A 21,348-nucleotide genomic window follows, 5' to 3' on the forward strand; every position below is an offset into this window, starting at 1 on the left:
AAATCAATGTGCTCTAGTGCTGTTGTTAAACAAAACAAACTTTTTCGCCCGAATTTGAAGATTTGCTTTAATTAGTTTTGATACCAAACAGATAATAAACTGTAACCCCCTCCCACTTTTATTATTATTATTATTATTATATATATATATATATATATATATATATATATATGTGTGTGTGTGTGTGTAATAGGTTTTGGTCATAGACCACTCCCTGCATCAACAATTATCTTTGGGCTAAACATGACACTTATTACAATCAAATTCAGTCATAGTACGCTCCCTCCCCTTCCCTCCAAAGTGTAACCATTATGTGATAATGTCTTTGGCCCAAAAAAGTGGTCGTTGCCCCAGTGTCAAGGTCTGAGATCCGCCTCTGACGTCAGTCTGTACCAGGAAGGCCACATCGGGGTCGAGAGTTGGTAAACCTCACAGACAAATCAAGCTAATGAGTTTGTAATTTCCTCCGTCTGATAAGAGAACCTGTCTCCGAGTTTTAGTAGTGCTCGTCGTCGCTTCATTTACAAACACAAGAGATGTTTGGAGAATCGTTGCCAATTGACGCACACGTAGACTGATTGACTTGCTTTTTCAAAGGTAAACTGAACTTTTCACCGCAATAAACAACAACAAACCTCTACTGACGTGACGTACACAGAAGTGTTATTCCGCCATTCCCAGTAATCATTGACTGTAAACGTTTCCTCGGACTTGATTAGCAATAAAGATCAAAGCATTGGACGCCTTCTTCTTCTGGTTTTTGTTTTGTTTGTTTGTTTGTTATTGTTATTGTTTTTGTATTCAGCTTTAAGATAAACTTTAAAAGAAATACGTCCGACATTCTTAGGTGCAATATATAATTGCCTGTCCACTTCATAGCACGTGTAAACGCGGGAATTAACAGACTCGTAGACAATGTAGTGCCCCTTCCCAGTGTGGTTTCTCAGAAACGTTTTTTCCGAGCAGTTTAATTCTGTATATTATAGATGATGAATATTAAAAAAGTGCTTTAAAAGGGCACTTCAAACGAGAGGAGGTCAGTCACGGGACCTCTGTGACGCCCCTCTCCCCCCCCCCCCCCCCCCCCCCCCCCCCCCCCCCCCCCCCCCCCGCCCCCCACACCCCCCGAATCCGCCAAAGCGATTAAAACTCAATCTGAGTGGAAGCCAGTACCGGGATGCAAACTCAGTACCTACCAGCCTTCAAGCTGATAGCCGGTCGAACCTAACCGAATCTCTTCCAGTAGTTAGCCAGGAAGGTGTTCAGTACCTGCAAGTCATTGAGTGTACCGAAACAAGGTCAAACCAAAGTATACGAATGCAGTTGGCAGCCTTTGTAGACTGGTTTTGTTCTTGTAGTCTGTCTGTCACCTGTTGCTGCTATCTGGTTTCGTCTTTCTAACACTCGTATAAATACAGCCGTGGTGGTTTCCGACTTGATACTGAAACATCTGCAGCAGGGATGTTTTTGGGGTCAGCTTGACCTTTCGGTTTGTTAACTGGAACAGCAAATCCAGCTATATCAATAAACACGAATTAGTCTAACCACAGAGCATCGACGAATATAAACAATGATCAGTCGGCGGCAACATTTAAAGTAACAATAGTTTTAGTGTGTTAGTGGAACACACACACACGCGCACACACGCACTCTCTCTCTCTCTCTCTCTCTCTCTCTCTCTCTCTCTCTCTCTCTCTCTCTCTCTCTCTCTCTCTCTGTCATTTTCCGTGTGTCGTCTTTCCGTCCATCTCACTTGGTTAACGGATGAACGTAGCTCAATAGTAAAGCGCTCGGCTGATATACAGTCGGTCTAGGTTCAAAATCCGTCGGTGGGCCCATTGGGCTATTTATCGTTCCAGCTAACGCACCACAACTCGTATATCAAAGGCCGTGGTATATGTGCTACCCTCTCTGTGGGAAAGTGTATATAAAAGACCCCTTGCTACTAATGAAACAATTTAGCGGGTTTTCTTTCTAAGACTATACATTAAAATTATCAAATATTTGACATCCAATCGCCAAATCAATGTGCTTTAGTGGAGTCGTTAAACAAAACAAACTTTAACTCGGTTTATTTCAGTCTCGCTCTGTCTGTTCCATTCTGGGTTAGTCTCGGTCTATATCCGTTCTGTATGTCTGTATTTATTAATTAACATGTCGTTCTATCTCTCCGTCTCAGTCTCTGAATCTGTATGAGTATCGGTCTATCTACTTGTCCGTCTCAGTCTCTGAATCTGTATGAGTATCGGTCTATCTACTTGTCCGTCTCAGTCTGTCTGATCTGTTACCAGTGATCATTTGCGTCAAGGTCCGCAATCTGATTGTAATCAGCTCTAATAGTTATTAATCAGTGGAGCTGATTTTAATCAGATTGAGCAGTCCGCAAAGGTCAACACAATTTGTTTTGTTTTTAATGTTTTATTAGGCGCACATTCCATTTGTCCGTATTCCGTATACGTATACGTAATGCGTAATGCGTAATCCGTATCAATACTGTCTTTGCTAATGGATTGAGTAGATTCCATTTATGCGTCCTCTGTACGCTTGTGCGTATCCTATCACTCCACGCATTGTGGATTACGTGTACGTATACAATTTACGGACAAATGGAATTTGCGTCTTTTCAAGTTCGTAAAATGTGCGCTGATGTAGCCTACATATCTCTGCGGATGCCGTGGAATCGCGATCTGACTATTTCGCGGTAGCGTATTGCAACGAAGTGTCGATTTCACTAAAGTGCATTTGAATGTGTCCTAGTTTGTTAAATAAGAGTTTTAAAAAATCTAAGAATGGCACCTAACGGGTCACGGGAAGAAAACACTAGAATATGCGTGTGTTTCATGACTCAAAGCGAATTTTTTTTTTTTTTTTTTTTTTTCAATATATTTTCCGTGGAAACTAGCCCGAGTACTCTGCCGTTAAGACTCCGAGACCTAGACGGACATTTCGACGGTAATGATTATCCAAATGTCCATCTAGCTCTCGAACGGCAGGGTACTCGGGCAACGTGGAAACATGACACGAACCCCTCTAGAAGCTTCACTTGTCATAGTCTAGACCCCCTCCCCTGCAATAATATTCAACACACGCGCCTGTTGTAAATGTTATATATATAAAAAATAAACACGAGGATGAATCTTTAACGCTTTGCATCATGCAATGCACATGTATGACTTACAGCTGAACACCTCCTGCAACACAAGATACCTGTTTATGTATCTGCAACAGGTATTGTTTCTTCAAGGGTGAACTGGGACAATGTGTTTGTTACGGTATCAGGTACGTCTTATTGCTGCACAGTGGTTGCTGTACGCTACCACCCAACGAGCTTTGTTTAAATTAAGGTAGACTGCGGAAAGGGTAAAAATAATTTAAAAGCTGTGTTGTCTACCACGTGGTCGTCTGCCAAAGCAGACTCAACAAAACACTACGATGTTTCATCAGCACCGTGTGTAGATTTTGAACCTGTATAATTTTGTAGGTTCCATTGTACCAAATCAATTCCTATTGCTGATACTGTTAACGTTTACGAATAAAACTGATATTAAGCAGCGTATCACTTCACCCAGACAGAACTCCAAAAAAACGTGTGGTACCTCACATAATATTAATCTACCTGCAAGCAAATAACATTTAAGAAATGTTATGGTTTTATTAGCAACTCTCATTTTTGCTGAAAATCTCAGTTCCATTTTCTGGGGTATACTTTTAACCTCTGGGGGCGGGACGTAGCCCAGTAGTAAAAGCGCTCGCTTGATGCGCGATCGCCCTAGGATCGATCCCAGTGGCCCCATTGGGCTATTTCTCGTTCCAGCCATTGCTCCACAACTGGTGTAACAACGGCCGTGGTATGCACTATCCTGTCTGTGGGATGGTGCATATAAAAGATCTCTTTCTGCTAATCAAAAATAGTAGCTCATAGTATGGCGGAAGTGTGTTTCCTGGCATTATCTGTGTGGTCCTTAACCACATGTCCGATGACATATAACCGTAATTAAAATCCTGTCTGAAGACATATAACCGTACTTAAAATCCTGTCTGTGGGATGGTGCATATAAAAGATCTCTTGCTGTTAATCGAAAAGAGTAGCCCATGAAGTGGCGACAGCGGGTCTCCCCTCTCTATATCTGCGTGGTCCTTAACCATATGTCTGACGTCATATAACCGTAAATAAAATGTGTTGATGCGTCGTTAAATAAAACATTTCCTTCCTTCCTATGTTTTAACCTCTGGTTTTATACTGCTTAACAACTGTATAACAAATAAAGGTGTATTTATTTATAGTATTATTTATATGAATTTTCAATTTTGACATGGAACTTTCTTCTTTCTTACAATGCAACCTGAACAGTAAACGGTGCGTATTTTCTGCGATATAAAAGATATCGCGGCGTATCTTTAATAATCTCAGGTGGTATTACGCATAGGGTCTCAGAGAAAATCCCCGCACACGATATTATTTCGTATAATTTTTACAAGGATTTGTTTTTTTAAAGGTCAGTGTGTATTGTGTGTGTGTTTGCGTGTTTGTTTTTGTGTGTGTGTGTGTGTGTGTGTGTGTGTGTGTGTGTATGTATGTGTGTGTGTGTGTGTGTGTGTGTGTGTGTGTGTGTGTGTGTGTGTGTGTGTGTGGACATTTTTGGCGACGAGACAACGAGAATGGCGGAGCTGGGGTATCAACAACACCTTCTGGGACTGATATGACACGATTTATTATGATTTGATCACATATGGTGCGACTGCGCAACATACGACTTGATCGGCTGAGATACGACACGATTGGTCTATCACACGGTGTAATCACTTACGCTACGATACGACAAGACTGGAAAAAAAACCTTCGAACTTTTCAAAACTCTACGACCCGACAAGATACCACAGGATGAGATGGCGTCGTTTATAATGATATCGCAGTTTTCACCACACTGTGTCAGGGTTTAACAGTGGCCATATGGCAAATAGCCACAGTGACCTAGTCATAATTATGCTCCAGTGCCCTGAAAATGAAGCAGAGTCTATCAGCAACAATGTCCGTGCCTTATTTTGCATGCTAGTAATTAGTCTTCATACTCAAACGCAACTCCTGTAAATTCACACTTCTTTAATTTCAATGGGTGCTGTTGTGTTATATCAAGACGCTTATTGAAGTTTGCTTTGTTGCCATGTCTTCTTGCCATATTTCATCTCAACCTATTTTCGTGCTTAGATCCAATTAAGGTTCAAGCACGCTCTCCTGGGCACATACTTCAGCTATCTGGGCTGTCTGTCCAGGACAGTGGATTAGTTGTTAGTTGGTTAGTGGTTAATGAGAGAGAAAATGGTGTAGTGGCCTTACACCTACCCATTGAGCCCTTAAGAACTCGTTCTGGGTTGGAGACGGTACCGGGCTGCGAACCCTGTACCTACCAGCCTGCAGTCCGATGGCTTAACCACTGCGCCACCGAGGCCGGTCTTCTTGCCATAATGTACTCAAACAATCTCCATCAGTTTAAGCCAAATGACCTTGCCCTCTATATTTTCCAAATTCAAGACCTGCGATGCGATTGGTAAAGGATACCCAATCATGTCTTACAATATCGTGCTATATCGCAATAAATACATACCGAGTGAGGCCGACATAACATTAAATAAAATAACCCGACACGTAAATATTTCAAAGATAGGATGACATACTTGTAAGGATCGTCATAAGTCAGCACAACAAAATTATTAAGATTGAAATCATTTATTTCCAATCGATACAGTCAAAATGAGATATTTTAAAAACAACTACCTTGTCCTACGAAGTGGCATTCCTCCTATAGACGACGTATCTGACAGCTATTTGTGGGAGCAGTCACGATCTTGACTAAACGTTCATTTGACTCTGGTTTGTACAAAATTACACTTTATAATATAACCGTTTTGTCGTTCAAAGTTAACTAATGCTATGGCAGAACGCGCTGCCGAAATTAGCAGGATAGATTTCATTAAAACTTTTCCAAAAAAAAGTTTAAAGTTAAAGTTTGTTTTATTTAACGACACCCCTAGAGCACATTTATTTAGCATACACTATCGGATGTCTTTAAGCTTATGAAGAAATCTGCATGGAAACGAAGTTATTCCAGCTGAACTAGAATACTCTTTGAAAAGGCAACATAACTAACAGTTGGCAACTGCAGTTTCTATTGCTACAAGCTGTGGTTTTGTTGTCTGCATTTAGTACATAATAAAAGATAATGATCTTTGTTGCTGTGGTGGCAATGATTATAGTTCTTTTGACGACTGTACAAAGAATCAAAAATAGCATTTAGTGCTCTATAATATTTCTCTCTTTTTTTTGTTGTTAAAAACAACAGAACGACCAAAACAACAACAAAAATGTGTTTTTAAAGCACCATCACGAAAAGACCAACGGCTTTTAACGTTTAGTTTTGGACTTAAAAACATTAAAAATATGGTTTAAAATGGTTGTTTTTGTTGTTATTTTTTTAATCACTAACCAGCTAAATCAACCAATCAATATCCAATTTGTAGTCTCGCATGTATCTTATGGACATTTACGTTCAAGGGATGGTGGTTGTCTCGACAGTTTACTACCGAAATGCTAAGGAAAATTAAACGCAGAAAAAGTCATTGTGGTCGGCGTGTGTTAATCCCCCTCAAAGAACAATTCGGGTGGTCTCCCGCTCAGTTGTAAATGTGTGGACATCTTACGTGGATTAATACACTAGTGTCATCCGTGTCCGGGATACTCACACGAATCTGAAAATGTTAGGAACTCTCCGCCAAAACAGATTACACTTCTAGCAGAATATGTAGCTGGCTTAGACTCTGAACTTAAGATTCTAATAAGAGTCTGATACTTTATAGTCATGGTTATCGTCTAGAATCTAAACGTTTTTTCTTACACACCCGTTGGTGAAAACACCATGTATTATTTGTGATAGCATATAGTTGTTTTCACACGTAGGTGTGTTAACAATTTCAAAACATACGACTGGCTGCTCCTAGGTGATGACCAGGTCACCAATGCCATACATCCAACAAAACAAAAAAACCCAGCACGGTGCAAATCGAGTACACCGTGACGGATAGTTAACCTGGCAACCATGTGTCTGTGACGCGTAAGTCAGATACAAGTGCAACGGCTGTAAATAACTTTTAGTTGAAAAATATGTTACAATTTGCTTATAAGCTGGGGGTTTGGGGTGTTTTTTGAGAATATGTAAGAAATAGAATAATACATTCATATCCGTTAGATACCATTTATCTCACAACTCGTTATTTAAAAACGTATCAAACTTGCTTTCGCTCGTTAGATACATTTTAAAACAACTAGTTGTGAAATAAATGGTATCTAACGGCCGCTCATGTATTATTCTCTATATAAGCACGGGCGGTTAAAAAGTTAAAGTTTCTTTGAATACTGAATAATAATCATTGGCTATTGAAAGTAAAATATTTGGCAATTCTGACAGTCTTCAGAGAAAACCCGTTAACTTTTTTCCATTAACAGGGGTTTATTAATAAGCACTTGTCCACAGACAGAAACACACATACCACACAGCGTAATGTGCCTGTCGCGGGGCACAAGGAAAAACCCTGAGGGTTCATCGAAGTTGGACTGACAGAAGAGTATTGCTTCTGATGAATATGAATCAATACCAATGTGTTACGCTAATATAACACGGTCACTTAACAACTGTCTACCTTTTATCATATTCACTATACCATCATTCAAATGTCGAAGATGCTGCATTGCTTCTGTTAACCACCACAGCCACCAACCAATTCGCCTTTTCAACTGGTAGGCAAACTGGCGCGTGTAGGGGAATTTTAGTATAGAAGGGGTCTAGATTGTGGCAAGTGAAGTTTACAGGGGGTCGAGTCATGCTTCCCCGGAAAATATATTGAAAAAAAAGAGAAAAATTTGCTTGAGCAGTGGGTGTTTCTTTTAGAAATTTGCTTTAGAAAATCCACACAAATTTCATGATATTGCTAAACTTATACATGTTGGTTCCTTTCCTTTACAGTCAAAATAATGTATATGTGGCACAGTTGCTCATGGTACGATCAAACATATTTTCATGACATGTCAATTAAATATGAAAGGAAGAGGCATTTTGTTTAATATGATATGCGACTTATAGGATGTGGTATTATTTGTTAAGTTATTGTCAGACAAAGATTTATTCCGATGTTTTTCCGCAGCAGGAATGCCTGGGTGTGGCCAATCTAATCAACGTGTAGGAAAATATGTTAACGGTTAGCCATTTGCAGCACGAAAATAGGATGTTCTCCTTTAAAAGAAATACAATTATTATTAAAATGTATATTATTATTTATTATGATACTGTATTATTACTGTACCTATTATCTTTGCAAACTATTTCAGTATTCATTTTACTGAGGAAATAAAGAATATCTATCATATATTTATTATCTCCAACATACACTCACTGTCTTATTACTGTGTCCGGGATTTCCACTCCTTTTTCTAGCAGCTAGAAAATAATAAAAGCAAGATAAAAGAAGTTGGCATGTTTTGTAGGGTATCACTTAAGTGACAGTTGTGACGTCATGCTTTGGGGGAAACTACGTGGAATACCATTATTATCACACCACATGGCCCGCTATCTCGATGATTTTAACTTTACGACATTGGTCTTTGTCGCCGGTTTTAATTAGTTTTGTAACATTCTCATAGCATACGGACCATGCGGTATTGTCGTAAATATGGCCGTAGACGTACGTAAAATGGAACACACGTGTACGTGCGTCATCAAGGGGCATAATCGTGATATGTCTCCATGTAACCACCACACAAATTCTTTGTTATAAATTGACAATGTATTAACGTTAGGAAATTTAGCAGTTTGTTGCTTTTGATTTTTCTGCTCTGGATGAACTTATTTGCCTATAACCTTTCCCCGAAACCGTGTTCATACTAAGTGGAAGGAACTACGAATTAAAAAAACAAAACATACTGTTTCCATTGCGTCTGACGAGCTAGCAGTTCATTCACCAGCACCCGCCATTGATTACTATGTTCACGCTCAAAAGATGGCGACGGTTGCTACTCGGACACACTTGAAGTAAAGATAAGCCATATAGCATGGTCGAAATGAGAACAACAACACTTTTTTTTCTTGTTTCTTATTGTTTACAAAAATAAATAAATATATAATAAATATAAATATAAAATAAAATAGAGAATACTACATGAGTGTCCGTTAGATACCATTTATCATCCATTAAAGGCTTTTGTAGGCGATATTCTCCTAGGAGATATCGCTTCCTATAATCTTGATTGGTCTAATTTTAAACATATGGCATTATTTTGTTACGTCACAGTGTATGTTTCAGCGCTAAACCTATCATTACTGACGTCACGCCACTGTCGTTCTGCTAATTAACGAGTCTACCTCTGCCAAATATAGTGACATTCAACCCACATTACTGACATTGTTTACAATTGTCGCAAATGAAAAGTATGATAAGGCCAGTCTTTTTTAATTTTTAGGTTTACGAACAAGAACTTTTGTGCACAAAGGTAGGAGGAAGGGGGGGGGGGGGGACCCTGTTTGGGGTCAGTAGGGGTGATTTTTTTTTTAATATGGCTACTTTGATAGATGTGAATTCTTTGTAACAAAATAAGATTGACAAGGCATCTCTGTGCGCAACCGCGCGGTGCATAGAAATCAGAGCGAAATAGCGAATCGGACCGAAAGAGAGCGACCGAAGACGAATTAACAATTCGTATCTACAACGGTATATTTATTGACGAAATAAGTGTTATTTCTCACTGTTACCTTACGAAATGCGTCACAATAGACTAGAATGGTAACTTTTTTTTTCTTTAGAGCTATTTGTGGAAGTCGGCGGGAAAAAACCCCATTAATACAAGTTTAAAATACGACTTTTTAAATTTTTATTTGAGCAAAACTTACGTCGGCGGGTTCGTAAAACGAATAATAAAAAAATACTGACCTAATGGATAATAAAAAGAATACCCCCTCGTGTCTTGTGATATCATAATTTATCAGCACTCGTTGATAAAAGTATAAAAATCCTCGGCAAGCCTCCGATTTCATACTTTTATCAACTCGTGCTGATAAATTATGATATCACAAGACACGAGGGGAGTATCCTCTATTTATTTTACGAGTTGTTTTAAAACGTAGATCTTATCGAACGAATGCGAGATAGGTACCTTTTTAAACAACGAGTTGTAAGATAAATGGTATCTAACAGACAAGAATGTAGTATTCTATTTCTTATATATCCTCAAAGAAACTATGTTTGAAATAAAAGTAAACATATTTTCCAACTAAAATCTATTTACGGTTCTAGCACTTGTGCGCCAAAGGTCAAAAACAAACAATTTCATGTTAACTTGTACGTCACAGAGCAATCCATTTCGATCCTGCTTATTCCTTTGGAAGGTATAGCATTGGCCAGCTGATCATCACCTAGGTGCAGCCAGTCGTATTTCTTTAAATTGTTACCACACGCATTTATGTTATTAGTATGTGTTAGGGGCCATTCAAATATTACGTAACGCTTAGGGGTGGGGGGGGGGGGGGTATGTCCAAGCGTTATGTGGCGTTACAAGGGGTGGGGGTGTATTGAACAGTGCTACGTAACACAATTTTGTTTTCTCTTAAACGTGCCATGCCATGACAACAATATATAATGTAGGTTTTTAGAGGTAAATGTAAACCCAAAACAATTATAAATGCTTTAATACACCAGATTTTTTAAAATGGCGCAAGTGAAAACCCGCAATACGTCATCGTAGTACACATGGGTATAGATAAACATTGCTACGTTGCTTTGTCTGTGTGTTGGGAGAGGAGGTATTTCCGAGCGTTACGTAATATTTTGTGGGGTGTATGGTCTAGCGTTACGGGGCGATACAAGGGGGTGGGTGGGTGTCTAATTTTGACAAAAATAGCGTTACGTAATATTTGAACGGCCCCTTACCAAAAACAACATGATGTTCTCACCAACCGATTTGTAATAAAATGAAATGAAATGAAATAAAACAAACTAAAATTAATATTATGTTGTTAATTGAGACGAGGGATTTCTTCATTGTAAGGTATTTCTGAAAAGCCTTCTCTTGTTTTTTGGATGACAACGAACATCATCACATATCAAACACATTTTTCTTGGAATATCAGTGTGTATAAACAAGGTGTTTGTTGTACTAGCCCAAACCGGAGTTTACCTCCCAATAATTTCATACATACGAAACAAAACCCACATTTATTATCATATTACGAAGTAAAATGAAAAATGACTGCTACAAACATTAGCACACGACCAGAAATAAACTTGATAATGGTATTCGGCTCCAAACCCCGAGTGAGTGCTCCGCAAGGCTCAATGGGTAGGTGTAAACCACTTGCACCGACCAGTGATCCATAACTGGTTCAACAAAGGCCATGGTTTGTGCTATCCTGCCTGTGGGAAGTGCAAATAAAAGATCCCTTGCTGCTAATCGGAAAGAGTAGCCCATGTAGGGGCGACAGCGGGTTTCCTCTCAAAAATCTGTGTGGTCCTTAACCATATGTCTGACGCCATATAACCGTAAATAAAAATGTGTTGAGTGCGTCGTTAAATAAAACATTTCTTTCTTTGATAATGGTATTAAACACAGGACAATGTATTTAATACGTAATTTTAGTTGCCCAAAACACTCCGCTAGTCGGACACATTTTATAATGGCTACAAACTCAAGACAGACCCTTTAAGGATTATTTGCATTATACTATTAGCGAACGCTTTGAAATCCCATTATGTAGGCTACTGGCTATTTCAGATTATATAAAACGTTCTAGTAAGAAAAACGATCCACGAAACAGTTCAGTAAAGGTCGTTGCAGATCACATCAGAACATTGGACACTTAATCAAGGAGTCGGGTCTGTAGTGTAAGATTTGGTGCACGCAAACGTAACCCTACTTCCTCGGTGAAGCAGATGTGGATGTATAGGGGTCAAGGTCGTTGAATCGGAGCAGACAATTTCCGTTCGGCACATGTAAAAATGAGAATTCTAACGCGAACAATGTTTTCTTTGTGTCAAACAAAAACAAAATCAAATTTCGAAAAATCTTTTGATAAAACAAAGGTCTGCGTTTATGCCATTCTTTAAACATAATTTGTTTATTTTAATTTTATTTACACCGCGGTTCTCACGACGGCAGTGCTAGACATCCCGGTATCAGTTGGACAATGGCATTGTCTTGTAGTCTGTGAATCTGTAGTATTAATGTATAACAGTTCTAAAACTACGAGAAAAGTTGAGAAAAATGCGTCTTTTCCCAACATAGGCATTTTTTTTTCAGTTACCCATCACCGAAATGGGTTTTTTTTCTTCTTCTTTCCTTTTTGCCCTTGTATGCTACTCAATGTTCAAAATCCATAGCCTATCCTGAGGATACCCATATCCATCGATGGACATGGGTTTTTAAAACTATACTTAGGGCACGGAAGGGGTGACAGTGACACAGCAATTGCTGGGACGGAAGAATTTTAGCAAGTAGTATGAAAGGGGCCTAGACTGTGGCAAGATAAGTTTATAGGGGGTCGAGTCATGCTCCCACGGAAAATACATTGAAAAAAAAGATAAATATTTGCTTGAGCAGGGGGTGTTTCTTCTACAAACTTGCTTTAGAAAATCCACACAAATTCCATGATATTGCTAAACTTGTACATGTTGGTTCATTTCCTTTACAGTCAAAATAATGTTATGTTGCACAGTTGCTCATGATACGATCAGACATAATGTAGTAGCAAGGAATATCTTATAAGCACCATTCCACAGACAGAATAGCGTACTACGGTCTTTGATATACCAGTCGTGGTGCACTGGCTGAAATGAGAAATAGCCTAATGACAGGGACCGATCCTAGACCGTCCGCGTATGAGACGAGTGTTTTACCACTGGCCAAGGCTCCCCACCCGCTTGCAGAGACGGAAGGAAAGAAGGAAATGTTTTATTTAACGACGCACTGAACACATTTTATTTATTGTTATATGGCGTCGGACATATGGTTATTGAGAGAGGAAAGCCGCTGTCGCCAAATCATGGGCTACTCTTTTTGATTAGCAGCAAGGGATCTTTTACATGCATTATTCCAGACAGGATAACACATGCCACGGCTTTTGATATACCAGTCGTGGTGCATTGGCTGGAGCGAGAAATAGCTCAATGGGCCCACCGACGGGGCTCGACCCCAGACCGACTGCGCATCAAGCGAGCATTTACCACTGGACTACGTCCCGCCCCTTGGAGAGACGGTTGCCAGATTTTTCTAGAAAAAGTGAATTGTCATAAAGGGCACCTACAGTATTCAAAAGAATATGCATTATATGCATGGATATCTTCTTCCAAAATATTACGTCCCTTACTAAATCAAATTCAATGTATTCTTCTGATAAACATTAGATTTTTTCTGGGCATGGAATTCGGGATGCACCCCCCCTCCCCCCCTCCCAACACACTCATCCAGGATCTGCACATGAACTAAATACGCATAATGTATCCATCCCATTTCCATGATTGCCCTCGCCCCTTCAAAAGGCTTACTACCGATATAGTCGTCACTACGAATGTTCCATCCGACTCAGTTGGTGAACCCATTCTCCGACTGCCCCCCCCCCCCCCCCCCCCCCCCCCCCCTCCATCCCAAGCAGTGACCCATGACTGGTATATCAAAGGTCATAGTATTTGCTGTCTCGTCTGTGGGAAAGTGAATATAAGTATCACTTGCTGCTAAAGAAAAAAACGATACCGGTGTCCTCTATGACTATATGTCATAATTATCAAATATGTGATAGTGTCGTTAAACAAAACAACCTAATTAATCCTCGAGTCTAAATGCGCACACGTCTGCATGTGCCGTGGCGGATCTGAGGGGGTGGGTGGGGGGCAGGCCACATCTCATTGCCCTTCCCCAAATGGATTTTCTGGATCCGCCACCGATGTGTATGACAGAGTAACATCTAAATGAAAAATAACCAGTCTTCTCATCTCTCTCTCTCTCTCTCTCTCTCTCTCTCTCTCTCTCTCTCTCTTTAACGAGTACACATGGATAAATACAAACAAGAAATACGACTCGTTGTCATTGCATACACAAAATAACTAGATTCTTGGGAAGGCTCGATCTCACGACCTCTCACACCCCAAACAAGTTCTCACAACTGAACTATATTCATCCTGCAAAAATACATTACACAGCACATAGACGGCGAGTTCCAAGTGCTTCTACAAGTGTTTCAAATATTCTAATTTCTTTCTTTCCTGAGACGAGGCCACACCGGATACCGTAGCTTTTTATGATATTGTGATACGCTTCATATTTCCGAAATCTATAGTAGGGACACAGTGCAAAGATTTACTTCAAGAGACGATTAAACAAATATATATTTTCTAGTTTTATTGTTCAGTCTTCATGGTGGAAGTGTCAGTCTGTCAACACCGATGTAGACCAAAAATGCCACTCCCCAAAAAACAACCCAACAACAAACAAAAAAACCGGTGTGTGTGTGTGCGCGCGCGTCTGTGCAGGGCCGTAGCTAGCGGAGGGCAAAAATCCAGAAAAAATTATAAAAACTTAAAGAAATTTCTCTTTTTAACCGTTTAAGGAGTTTTAGACTATTAACTACTCAGTTGATCCCCCCACTGCCAATAGCCGATGATGAATAAATGAATGTGTTCTAGTGGTGTTGTTAAACAAACAAACAAAACTTTTAACATTTTATTGCCTGATCCCAATTCCCACTGCTGAATGAAGCATATTTTACTGCTTTAAAAAAAAAAAAACATATTTGGAGAAAAAAAATCCCAACTTATTAGACCCTCCCCATAATAGGTCTACAAATATATAAAATAATGATATAACTGGCGTGTGTGCGGGTGAGTTTTGGGGGTCGAATCCCCCCCCCCCCCCCCCCCCCCCCCCCCCCCCCGCTCAACCAAATTTTCTTTCTTTTCCAATATATTTTCTGGGGAAGTATGTCTCGACCCACCTATAAATTACACTTGCTAGTGTAGACCCCCAACCCCTGCTAAAATTCCTGCACATGTACCTTGATAACATTCATATACTAGTATTTGTAATCTGATACTAACAAGAGAGAATATCCAAGAAAGAAACAAAGAAATGAACATTATATACGAGTTTATAATTTGAGTTAGTTACTCTGAATAAAATGTTACAAGATTTTTATGAAAATCTGACAGTATAAAATAAAACATGTTACAATACGTCTGTCAGCTGCAATCTCATCCATCGACCGGCACCCCCATCTCTCCGACCATGATTATCATGAAACATTTATCCTTATGAAGGAAATCAATAGCAATAAGATCAAGTATACGGACAGGGATCTTTTATATGCACCATCCCACACAGGATAGTACATACCACAGTCTTTGATGTACCAGTCGTGGTGCACTGGCTGGAACGAAAAATAGCCCTATGGGCTCACTGACGGGGATCGATCCCAGACCGACCGTGCATGGAGCAAGTGCTTTCCCAATGGGCTATGTCCCGCCCCTTATCGCTAATCAAGATTTTAAAAACAAAATGTTTCCCGACTGATGGAAAACAAATAAAGGAACACAGAGAACATATCACTCGGTAATCACATTACGATTTGCTACGCAAGTTTAGGAAATCAGTACATAATTTTGAAACATTGAATAGTATTTGCTAATCAATTTTCAAGATTTTGAAACTATAATGTTCCTTGCTAGAGTAGATATGCCTTTCCTGTTCTGGACTGAGGAGCCGTCGCAAGTCGACACCTGTGCCCATGACAGGCGTTCACTACAACAGCTTGCTATGAATGTGCACATTAAGCCCTATGACCTGACCAGATATGCCTGTATAAAATAGAGCTGTAACGTGGGACTGAATAGTATTGTGTGATTGACTGCCATAACACAGTTAACTTCCTGATACTGTGGATGAGGCTTTCGGTTGCAGTCAATACTACCTGTTACTATCATGGTTTCTGCCATAGGGTAAAACCGGTATGGCGCCACACACACATTTTTGCCAGATTTTATTATTTTAAGTTAAACTTTTGACAAAAATAATTATTCTTATCATTATTGTATGTTTTTCTTAATCCTAACCCTAAATTAAACCCATCTGCTTTCTGGATGGGAGTCCCCCCATACCTCCTGTTGACTGTGGTTGCATTCAATTCCATAGCGCCATACCCAAAAATGTCTGACAGAAACACTGACTATATGTGTTCCCTTATTTCTTTCCATCAGTGTATTCACCTCACCAATATTGTACAGTGGGCTACCCATGACACTCATGAATATAACCACAATTATGGCAGTTTCTTGAACACAACTGTATTCCTCATTTGTATTATGTTTACAGAGAAACTAACTAATGAAATTCACCACAATCCACTTTAGATGACACAGAATCATCAACACACTGTTCCCCCAGATGATCGTCTTCATTGATCATTGTACTCCTTGTAAAAAACCATATTGGATCGTTTTCTCTTTTCGTAAATACTTCACTTGACCTCTCACCACTGGAACTTCAGTAGACTAGTTAGAAGTTCCCAACAGCCAGTGAAATGGCTTAAATCTTCCAGTTGGTTTTCTGCTTCCAGTTCCAGTCATGTAGCGGCAACTTAATTTTTTCTCCTTCGTTCTTATAGTAAAGACATCTTTTTTACAGAATTTTTTTTTTATCTACCCCAAGAATGATCATTACCCTTTCCTACTGCTAAACCATTAAGTCTTAATTACTCTTTTTGTCAGTGCATAACAAATCTTCGCTCTTTGATCATCAAATAAACAAACAAACAACATTGTCTTTTTTAGCAATTACTGGGTATTGTTATAACTGAAGGAAATGGCATCTACCAGCTAGACAGGGCACAACAGATCACCATCTTCAGACTGAGAACCGGACATTGTCAGTTCCTCTCGCATCTCTTCAGGCTGAAAATCTCTCACAGACGCCAGCTCACATTCTCCAATCCTGTCCCACCTTTGACACCCTGCGACAGCAAACTTGGCCCAGTGCCATGGACCGGAGGGAGAAGCTGTGGGAACCAGTGACATCGCTAAGGCAGATGGCGGACTTCGTCCACAATACTGGACTACCCATCCAACATGGCCGGGATCGCTGAAGAAGAATGAAGAAGTTATAATTGTAAGTAAGCAAGTCTGTGCTGTTCTTTGTCACCTCTACAATGATTGCCATTCTTGCCTGCTGGTAAACCTGTACTAGTGTTAACATGGCTGTTTTGTCAACCATTGTGAAACCTTTCTGTTGGCAAGCCATCTTGACCATTCCTCTTCAACAAATGTATAAACAGTGTGTTAAACCCTCATCTGGTGTAACCTCTATAGTGTATTCTCTTTATAGGGTTCAAGAAATATTCTTGATCTTTTATGTCAACTAGAAGTAGGCTAAATATAAATAAATATATTTTTGTGAATAAATAAATGTCATTGAATTATCTGGAGCCTCCAAGATGCTAGGGTTTATTGAGTCAACAGATCAGTTTTGAGAACTCATCTGAAGAAGAAAACATCACTGCATCTTAGAATCTAACATTTGTTCTCGATCTCTCCTTTGTCAGTGGTGTCACTTAGCCTCTTCAAGTCACTCTGTTTGCTATTGGGGCCTAAGATTCACTTGCACTTTACCCCTTGACTCTCCATATAACCCATATGAATATTTTGAGGTGTATATATTTTTTTATTTGCTCTTTGTTCCTTTGTCAATGATTTGGCGAAGCCTCTCCACGTGTTCTTTCTGCTTTTCTGCACTGATCCCGGTGTGACTGCGATGGTACAGCTGTAACAGCTGGCTGTACTCTAGAAACGAGAACTGGACACCCTTCTCCGCTATCGTATTGAGAATATCCTGAAATGGTAAACAAATAACATTAACAAAAGAGACACTGCATGTAAAATTAACATGTGTATAAAGATTTAATTAAATTGGTCATTTATTTGTCGTCTTTTATAATAGAGTTGTCAAATTATACCAATGCTCTACATCTCAAATACATTCAGAATAAATGTTCAAGGTGATAGGTCACCGGAACAAGAATTGATGATGGATCATGTCAGATCCCTGCAAGGCAGACTGAACAGTAAGGTCTGCACATATAATACATCTATGAAAACACATTAACTATTAGCAAATACATATACAGTCGAACTTCGTTAACTCGAAGTTGAAGGGGACGACGAAATAGTTCGAGTTTCAGGGAGTTCGAGTTTTCGAAATTCGTACAGCAGACCCCAAAGTGAAACTGCATTGTAGTATTATCATTTCGTTGATATCGGAAGACAGGTTTTGCTGCTCCATCCCTGTCCCCAACACACAGATGTTAGCACATTCCTTCTGTGTATATGATAAAACTAAGTAAATATTAACAGAAACGAGATAAATCTGATCAATTTGACGTACATCTCTATGTACTTTTATTGTATTTATTAATAAATTAAAATACTGGATGTCGATTAGCACTAAGTACGTTTGTTTACCAAATAAAAAATACACAATATAAATAGCAAAATTATTGTAAATCACAAAAATCATTTGTATGTATGTATATCCACCGGTGTATTACCTGTATAAATGTATAAATATATCTGAAAATACATGCATATTACACACGTCTCGATGTCTTTTACCGTTAATTTTCTCTTCACACCCTTTCTTTCTGTCTCCAATCTGGCTATCCCCCCATTTCTGGGCCCTTCACCAGATATTGCTTTGATGACAAGAAAGCGTGACTATTAACCGATCTGGCTATCCCCCCCGTTGCCGGGTCCTTCCCCAGATTGCTCGATTTCTAATGTATCAGTTTCTAACATAACTAAATGACTAGTAATGAATCATTTTGAATTCACACTTAAATAGCAAATAACAAATTTGACATGATTCACTCGTTTAAGAGAAAAAACAAACAGCGTTAATTGTTATTACAACAGTTCTTTGAAGATTACAAGACTATCCGTACTTTGTGTAATGAGGCCCGCTGCCGTGTACAAACACCGACAACCAAATGCAGGCATGTAGGATCATTTCGTTCCGCATAGTCGGCGATCTATTATTCTGTAATTATCGCGTGTATCATCGATAGCCAAGACCAGTCGGGGCACTCACGCTTGGCTAGGGTGACAATTAATTTTTCTTTAAAGTATTACCGGTACAGTTAAAAGGCTCAGTCACTCCAAAAACTTCGAGTTTTGGAAGTGCAATATCCCTTAATTTTTTATGGTGAGACCAAAATATTACTTTGAGAGATAGAGTTTTTCGAATGTTCGAAGTTTGAGTGTTCGAAGTCTGTTATTACTAGTTTGTACAGCAGTTCGGCTGGGACTGCCGTTTCACTTCGAGAGATCGACATTTTTGAAAGATCGAAGTTTGAGTTATCGAAGGTCGACTGTATATAGTTTCAGTATATATTTTAATTTTCAGATAGAAAAAATCTGAAACTTAACAATAGGAGGTAAACACACGTGTCATACCTTACCACGTGGGTTTGCAAAAATGAATGGACATGTGGGGAAAAATAAAAGAAGGTAAAAAAAAACCCTCGACCTACCTCCGGAGTTAAATAGAGGAGTTCATAAAACTGCCTGGCTCTGTCGAGATCTGCTTCGCGAGTCAAAGTGATGTTAGTGAGATTCTGCTGGATAGCGAGAATGTTACGACACCTGCAGAACAACAGTAAACTGGTGAAAATATAAAACAGTAAGTGCCTAATTTACAAAGCTTGTGTTTCTTAGAAGCAGGTGTTTAACCATTGTAAAACAGACGCTGTAAATTCGGCACTGAAAGTTTACAATAGTGAAAAGTCTGAAAAACATATGCCCTCTTTCCAAATATAGATTTCTGTATGCAGTTCATTCTTGCATATATGTGCATGGAAATATGCATATTTAGTGCTGCTCACAATAACCTGATGCAGTGGCGTAGCGTGGGTTGCCAGTGCCCGGGGCAAGGTGCCCGGGGAAAGGCAAGTAATGTGCCCCCTAACCAATGGACCGTTAGCACTCGCTGAGTCCCTTCCACCAGTCCAGAATTTTGCGTCCAGGGCAACTGCCCCAGTGGCCCTGCCTACGCTATGCCACTGACCTGATATTAAGAAAGTGTGCTTGCCAATGAAGAGAACATAGCTTGTAATATTGAACTAATTCATTATTTGTACAAGAGCAAGACAAATGGTATTCATGAATGGAGTACAAAATACGTTTTTTTAAAGCAAATATTACAATGTTTTTGATTAACATATGGCCTAAACATTATGGGTCAAATTTATGTGTCTCACTACATACATTTACTATGCTTAAACACCTGCATTTAAGAAAAACAGGCTTCGTAAATTTGGCCCTACATTCATTTATTTATTTGAAGATGGGATCAAAACAAAATACTATAGGAAAATCATTTCTTAAATCAATACAGTTAATAATAAACAGATCTTTTTAGTCCAACATTTAAGTCCAACACCACACCAAGAGTACACCTAAGAAATAGATCACTACATAATTAAAAATAATGCAAACTTTAAGAGTAGCATCGCTGTAATCCAACCTACATCTTTTTGATTCCATTTTCATTGATTTTCTTCAGAAACTGAATGCTGGTGATGATTATGGATGAAACCAGGTATCCAAGACTCTCAAAGATGTACCTGAAACACAGACAAAAATAAATAAAATACCAGTATGTATATTTTTAGGATGAGGGTGGGGGGAGTGCCATATGTCAGAGATTTGATTAATGGAAATATTTATGTAATAAATTATAAACGATACAGTGGATCATGTATCACATTTTAATAATTTAATACATCCATTATCTAGAGAGAGAGAGAGAGAGAGAGGAAGGAAGGAAGGAAGGAAGGAAGCCAGAAAACAAGGAGTTTGGAATAAAAAAATTACAAAAAATAATAATAAACAAATTATTACATGCACTTATTTAATTTCATTGATTAATGACAATGTACATGAATACTAATTGGCAGAAAGTTTAATGAACAATGTTTACCTGGTGAAAATGCATTTGATGAAAAAGGCAAATCCAATGAAATAACCTTTTTTAACATCATGAAAAGGGTATTCTGTACTGATATATACTGAGATATTTTGAAGAAGTTTGTTTTGTTTAACGACACCACTAGAGCACATTGATTAATTAATCATCGGCTATTGGCTGTCAAACATTTTGTATTTCTGACTCGTAGTCATCAGAGGAAACTCGCTACATTTTTCCTAATGCAACAAAGGATCTTTTATATGCACTTTCCCACAGACAGGAAAGCACATACCACCGCCTTTGTCCAGTTG

The 21,348-nt window shown here is 39.0% G+C and overlaps 1 protein-coding gene and 1 long non-coding RNA gene across 4 annotated transcripts in view; one reads left to right on the plus strand and one right to left on the minus strand.

The window, feature by feature from the left end:
- The first annotated feature begins 9,413 nt into the window (after positions 1-9,413).
- LOC121382876 lies at positions 9,414-20,816 on the plus strand. Its single transcript, XR_005959230.1, has 3 exons — positions 9,414-9,473; positions 16,852-17,185; positions 20,633-20,816. It is a non-coding gene; the product is annotated as an uncharacterized LOC121382876 (long non-coding RNA).
- Positions 15,160-21,348, minus strand: part of LOC121382874 (exocyst complex component 4-like) — a 41,131-nt gene continuing 34,942 nt past the window's right edge. For all 3 annotated transcript variants that reach the window (XM_041512545.1, XM_041512546.1, XM_041512547.1), the window contains 3 exons: positions 20,598-20,693; positions 19,602-19,713; positions 15,160-17,905 (listed from right to left, as the gene is read on the minus strand). In XM_041512545.1, coding sequence (XP_041368479.1) covers positions 17,738-17,905; positions 19,602-19,713; positions 20,598-20,693 — 376 coding nt within the window. In that variant the 3' untranslated portion in view covers positions 15,160-17,737. The remainder of the gene's footprint in view (positions 17,906-19,601; positions 19,714-20,597; positions 20,694-21,348) is intronic.

The sequence above is a fragment of the Gigantopelta aegis genome, chromosome 10 (genome assembly GCF_016097555.1).
Source record: "Gigantopelta aegis isolate Gae_Host chromosome 10, Gae_host_genome, whole genome shotgun sequence".
Taxonomy (NCBI): domain Eukaryota; kingdom Metazoa; phylum Mollusca; class Gastropoda; order Neomphalida; family Peltospiridae; genus Gigantopelta; species Gigantopelta aegis.